Source organism: Hemibagrus wyckioides, linkage group LG17 (genome assembly GCF_019097595.1).
Source record: "Hemibagrus wyckioides isolate EC202008001 linkage group LG17, SWU_Hwy_1.0, whole genome shotgun sequence".
In the NCBI taxonomy this organism is placed as follows: Eukaryota; Metazoa; Chordata; class Actinopteri; order Siluriformes; family Bagridae; genus Hemibagrus; species Hemibagrus wyckioides.
Genome location: NC_080726.1, coordinates 17,945,600 through 17,952,387, shown reverse-complemented (window position 1 = coordinate 17,952,387; position 6,788 = coordinate 17,945,600). Strand labels below are relative to the sequence as shown.

Genomic DNA, 6,788 nt, shown 5'->3' with positions numbered 1-6,788 from the left:
TATTTATATTTTAGAAGCTCTAATGACCTTCAGATATCCACCATCATCTTGTGACTGTTGTCATTCTGACATTTCTGAGGGAAACTCATATATTTAAGATATAAACTAAAAATCAGCAACACACTTCCCAATTAAATCTATCTATCTATCTATCTATCTATCTATCTATCTATCTATCTATCTATCTATCTATCTATCTATCTATCTATCTATCTGCTAATAATACACTTTTAGAAATCACTTTTTTGGCCTTGAGGTTCCATTATTTAAAGTCATTTAGCTTCAGTAATGTATAAACTAAAGGACAAAACAATGGTTTGGTGACAATTTAAGTTATTACTTATTTGTGCGTGTATAATAATAATAATAATAATAATAATAATAACCGCGCAAACAGACTGTGTCTCCGCCCACTGTGAACCTGTCCACTCTCTAATTGGTTGATCCCGTTTTTCTACTCCAGCTGTAAACTCCTCCTCCCGCTCCAGAACTCCGCGCGCTTGTCCGAGTGCGCCAGTCCGGTATAGCTCGCGACCCTGCGGTTATGGTGCCACGTGCATAAAGGAGACTACAACCCGGGATGTTATTTTCCATCACAATGCACCAGACCTATTTGGAATAATTATCGTGGTTGCTGTTATTCATTCTTTGCTTGTCTTGGAGTTTTGTTTTTTCCCTTGGATGAAAGTGTGCGCGCGCGGTACTATGGCTGGGAGCTCGGGCTCGGGTTTGGAGCTGCATGCTGTGCTGTTGCTGCTGCTGCTGAGCGGCGGCACAGGAGTGGCGCGCGCGTTCGGTACAGGCGGCGCGGAGGAGGAGGAGTCGGAGTCCGCGTGCGAACCGATCCGAATGTCTATGTGCCGTGACCTAGGCTACAACGTCACGCGCATGCCGAACTTGGTTGGCAACGTACTGCAGGCAGACGCCGAGTTACAGCTGTCTACTTTCACCCCACTCATCCAGTACGGCTGCGCCAAACAGCTGCGGGTACGAGTCCTGTGTGTGTGTGTGTGTGTGTGTGAGTGTGTGTGTTGGTAGTTGATGCATATCTTTTGGTCTGTGTGTGTGTGTTTGTTGGTAGTTGCTGCATATCTTTTGGTCTGTGTATATGCGTGCGCGTGTGAAAGAGAGGAGAGAGGGAGTGTGTGTGTGTGTGTGTGTGTGTCTGTGTGTAGGTGTGTGTGTGTGTGTCCTCTTTACCTCCCTTCAGACACTCAGAACAGATCTAAACATAAACATGGACTACCTCTCAAAACACATAGAGTGAAACACAAGATGGAAAATGATCTCTCTCTCTCTCTCTCTCTCACACACACACACACACACACACACACACACACACACACACTGGTTGACATCATTATTAACGCAGCTCATTAATTCTGTCCTAAACTGATATGTAATCCTTAGGCAACAAGAAACCTCTAGGCCTCTTGAGTAGTTTTAAATAAAAGCTGAAGTTGTTATAGTGTCAGATGTTCCTGTCCTCGTGAGGACATTTGGTTCCCACCAAAAAGACACAAATGTTTGGTTCGTGATATCTGTCCTGTAACTTGTAGTGTGTGCAGTGTGTAAATATGACGTCACCTTGAGGGCACACTGCTCATCATATTATGCTTAGAATATGTGACAATATGATATAACTAGACAGCGACAGAGTCTGTAAATCTCAGTGACAGTAGCCGGTTCAGGAAGAACTTGGAAAAAAAACACCCACAAAGTAATAATTACACAACCTCACCTCTAAAACTAATCCCATCCGAATAAGGTAGAAGAATGTGGCAGTAATTTAATATGATATTGTTATCCTGAACAATCGTCATCTTTTGCACAAGCAGGTTGCGTTGTAGACGTGTTCTGGCCAAAACCCCCAAGTAGAAATTTCCACAGTTTCTTTAAGAGTTCCTGGTTGGTGTTCCCCATGCACTGCAGAAACAATGACCATTAGAGTTCCTATGAGAGAAAACCAGGTCTAAATGCACTGTCGCTGTTTCGGCTTGCAGTATGTCCCTAGGCACTTTTGACCTGATACTTGGGTAAGCGTGGCAGATCTGTTCACCTTTGCTCGGAAATACGCTTCAGCAATCCTGCTTGTTTTTCTTAAAACTGTCTGGTAAGAGGGTCAGTCAACTGTTACGCTTGTGTTTGACTAATGAACCTCGTTCAGAATGGAAAGCCCCAAGTAACTGCAGAAAAATGTAATGAATCTCAAGCAGGTTAACTAAAGAGGTTCCTGGAACTCACCCCAGAAAGTAAAATTTCTCTTGTGGGAAAACATCTGGAGAAGTTCCCGGTCCCACCTTTACCAATTGCAATGCAGCATTGGGGTAGTGTAGAAAAGGGAATAACAGTTTAAAAGAGAGAGAGAGAGAGAATTGTAGACATTTTTCCTTAGCAAAGTAACAAAGAAAGTGGAAGAAAAAGCAAACTTGTTTCAGAATGTCTTTCTGAGGGACACTGACGTACCAAAAGTCCCACTCTCACTCACCTTAAAGATGCTCTTCATACATATAGTTACTTCTTTGTTTCACTACTGGTTTGAAGAATATAGATTTGTTGTACTAAAAAATCATTTAATTACAAAAACTCTCTCTCTTTCTCCATTTGTGTCACTCTGTTAGTTCTTCCTGTGTTCAGTCTACGCCCCAATGTGTACGGAGAAGGTTCCGGAGCTGATTGGTCCATGTGGCAGCATGTGTTTGTCTGTACAGAGGAAGTGTTTGCCCGTGCTGCAGGAGTTCGGCTTCTCGTGGCCTGACCTGCTGAACTGCAGCTTGTTCCCGCCCACAAACGATCACGCCCACATGTGCATGGAGGGTCCGGGTGAGGAGGACGAGGACGATGTCCGGTTTCCGTCGGTGCGCACGCTGCGGCCGCGCCACGGCTTCGACGCTGAGTGCATCCCACTTGACCATGACCCTGGTGATGACCCCGCTCCCCCAGACCGTTACGTGTGGTCAAAGCGCAGCAGTTCCTGCGTGCTGCAGTGTGGCTACGACGCCGGATTATACAGCCGCTCTGCCAAGACATTTGCGGATGCCTGGATGGCACTGTGGGCGGGGCTTTGCTTTGTCTCCACCTCCTTCACGGTGTTGACGTTCCTGCTGGACTCGGGACGGTTCTCCTACCCAGAGCGTCCCATTGCTTTTCTGAGCGTGTGCTACAATGCCTACAGTGCCGCCTTTCTGGTGTTGCTAGCAGCCGGGCGTGAGCGTGTGTCGTGTGATGCTGATGAGGCTGCGGTCCCTGTCCTCGCGCGGGATGGTTTGAAGAACTCGGGCTGTGCTGTGGTCTTCTTGTTAGCTTACTTTTTCGGTATGGCCAGCTCCGTATGGTGGGTGATCCTCACACTAACCTGGTTCCTAGCAGCAGGACTTAAGTGGGGACATGAAGCCATTGAGATGCACAGCTCCTACTTTCACGTGGCCGCATGGGCTATCCCAGCTATTAAAACCATAGTGGTGCTTGTCATGCGCCTGGTTGATGCAGATGACCTCACCGGCCTGTGCTATGTCGGCAACCAGAACCTGGAGGCACTCACCGGTTTTGTAGTGGCACCGCTGTTTACGTATCTGGCTGTTGGGACGCTGTTTATTGCCGCCGGACTCGTCTCGCTGTTTAAGATCCGGTCCAACTTGCAGAAAGACGGCGCCAAGACGGACAAGCTGGAGCGTCTCATGGTGAAGATCGGCGTCTTCTCCGTGCTCTACACCGTCCCAGCATCCTGTGTTGTGGCGTGCTACTTCTACCGTGTCTCAAACTGGTCTGACTTTCAGCAAGCGCCAAGTGACTCATATGCCGCTGCTGAGATGCTCAGGATCTTCATGTCCTTGCTCGTTGGCGTAACCTGTGGCATGTGGGTGTGGTCTGCCAAGACACTGCAGACCTGGAAACGTCGCTGGATACGCCTACTCTGCCCGCAGAGCAACACACAACGGACCCCCACCAATAAAAACAGCAATGGTAAAGGGAACGAGACTGTAGTGTGAGGCAGTGAGACACCAGGTGACATGGACAGGGCGACATCTAGTGGACACTCGCTGTCACTGTGCCACATGCTGCATCACTGTTCTCTCTGGACAGATTGTTTTTTTCTTACACTGGACAATATGGCGCAGTGGAAAACGTGCAGGAAGATACAATAGGAAGTTGTATCCTGACAGGAAACTGAGTGTTGGCAGGAAGTAGCAGGGCGGCTTCTCCGGTTTGGGGTGAACGGACAACGAGCTGAACCGAAGTGCCTTGTCTTCTCAGACCTCCTGCCACTCTTCACATTGTGGTAGCTTTCATCTACAATGCAGCAAAGACACCTGGGAAATGGAGTTCTTCCTCTCCTCAGTAAACAGTACCATTTACCTCACATCAAGACCACAGCCATCTGTCCTCTGCATTCGGATTCTAAAAGCCTGGTTTAGCGTTCGACTTGCTGTATGTAACATGGAGTCCTACTCACCAGCTCTTTGGCCATTAGCACTGTGTAGCACTGATCTGAGAAACAGCTCACTCTAACGTGGATGTATCCTCAACCCACACTCTGTTCACTATATAGTTCACATAAACACCTTCAGTCTGTTGTGGACATGCAGTGCATTAAGGGACATCTTGTCCACCATAATTATGTCCTCAATTATAGGACCTTAAATTGTTTCCAGTGCAACCAGAGGTTCAGATATTAGCAACAGGTTTAATTTTAGATGGTTCATTCCTAAATATCTTTAAATACCTCTTGTTTATTTACTGACAAGTAAATAAAACTTCAGAAAACTGTCCTATAGAAACTAAAATACAATTTATAGAGTGTGATATATATTTATTTTTGGAAAAAGTAAAAAAAAAAGTTAAATCGTAAGATTTCTGGAAAAATCCTGCGGTCTGTTTTTTCCTAGTCATAATGAATCATGTTAAATGTAAAATGGCTACCGTGCTAAAATATTCCCCAAAAGTTTTATTGACTAGACCTAGGAGAGTCCAGCATTTTAGGAAACTCTAACGCTAATGCCGTATTGAGTTAAAAAAAAAAAAAATTAAAAAAAAATAAAACCCTTGATAAACACTGATTTTATCAGAGGAAACGAAAGTGGGTTTGTGGGCACCAAGAAATGACGCTAATTGAATATTTACTGGTCTGTCAGCATGCTCATATACTGCAGCTCTCACCCCATGTGGTTCCTCATTTTACAGCGAGATGTATTTCGAACGTTTTTTACAGGAATCGGCAGTTTTCACACGGCCAGAAGCAAGTGGCTTTCTCAGGCTAATTTTATTACAGATAAAACTAAAAAAACAACTCAGTGATAGAAACACAAGTAGAATCGAACAAAATAAATGAGAATTGGAATTTAAAAAAAAAAAAATAGAGAACCACAGAGGAAACAGAGAAGCAGGTTGAAATATAAGCACAAGTGGATTAGTAACTAGAAGTAAACAAAGCTAATCTTACAGACTAATGCTAACCTCAAGTGTGTCTGGCTCTGCTAGCTCGTTGTTCTGAAGAGCACCTGGCTGTTGACAGTAAACAAAGAAAAACATCTTTCTTGCTTGGAATGTCCTACAAATGCAGTTAGCTAACAAAAGGATGTGTTTTGTGTAAACGGTTTTATTTTCTCACAAGCCCACATCTGAATGTCATGTAAAATGATGAAAATGAGCTGAACTGAGGTAAATGTTATCCGTAGGCTACATATCTAGCATGTAATCAGCGGTAACATCGTAGCTGTGAATGAATTATTTCATGACTCATTTACACCGATCAGTCATAACATTGTGACCACTGACAGGTGAAGTGAATAAGACTGATCATCTCCTCATCATGGCACCTGTTAGTGGGTGGGATATATTAGGCAGCAAGTGAACATTTTGTCCTCAGAGTTGATGTGTTAGAAGCAGGAAAAATGGACAAGCGTAAGGATTTGAGCGAGTTTAACGAAGGGCCAAATTGTGATGGCTAGACGACTGGATCAGAGCATCTCCAAAACTGCAGCTCTTGTGGGGTGTTCCCGGTCTGCAGTGGTCAGTATCTATTAAAAGTGGTCCAAGGAAAGAACAGTAGTGAACCAGCGACAGGGTCATGGGCGGCCAAGGCTCATTAATGCACGTGGGGAGTGAAGGCTGGCCCGTGTGATCCGATCCAACAGATGAGCTACTGTTGCTCAAACTGCTGAAGAAGTTAATGCTGGTTCTGATAAAAATGACGGGTCAGAGCTGTTTTGGCAGCAAAAGGGGAACCAACACAATATTAGGCAGGTGGTCATAATGTTATGCCCAATCGGTGTATTGGCTTGGAATTCTTCTCTGCTGAGTTTTCTTACAAATATGACAATTAAAAATTAAGGTTTACCGGAAATTGTTATGTACATCCTGGATGCACTAAATCATGGCTCCTAAATCATGATCCTGCAACACAAACAGGGCCAACTAGAAGCATAACTAGCTTCTTATTAAACAATAAAACAGTCGAATATCCTACAGATTTCAGGGATTGGGTTGTTGGATATGTTTCAACTGTCCTGACCACATTATGCTGTTTCGTTAAGAGGATTTATTTAAATTAATTAATTTCATTAAAAAGCAGATCTTCTCAGCGTAGCACAAATAAACCAAAATAAGTTTACACCTCAACTTAGAACATGGATTCCTCCTCCATCCTCCAATCCGAGTGTAGAGACTGGTGTACTGGTCTAGAACATTTCAGTTCAGGTTACAAACACTGTTCTAAAGTGTGCTTCTAGAAGGCGACTAGATAGTGACAAAGCTCCCTTAATAGTGCACTATGTAGTGAAAAGGGTGTG

General features: G+C 44.4%; 1 protein-coding gene across 1 annotated transcript; it reads left to right on the top strand.

The window, feature by feature from the left end:
- The first annotated feature begins 491 nt into the window (after positions 1–491).
- Positions 492–6,551, top strand: fzd4 (frizzled class receptor 4). Its single transcript, XM_058413127.1, has 2 exons — positions 492–987; positions 2,622–6,551. The coding sequence occupies exons 1-2, from the start codon at positions 682–684 to the stop codon at positions 3,987–3,989; spliced, it is 1,674 nt and encodes a 557-aa protein (XP_058269110.1). The 5' UTR covers positions 492–681; the 3' UTR covers positions 3,990–6,551.
- The last annotated feature ends 237 nt before the right edge of the window (positions 6,552–6,788 follow it).

Coding starts and splice junctions, on each gene's coding strand:
- fzd4 (XM_058413127.1), top strand. CDS start 682: ATGAAAGTGTGCGCGCGCGGTACTATGGCTGGGAGCTCGGGCTCGGGT. Junction 988..2,621: donor GCTGCGCCAAACAGCTGCGG/GTACGAGTCCTG, acceptor TCACTCTGTTAG/TTCTTCCTGTGTTCAGTCTA.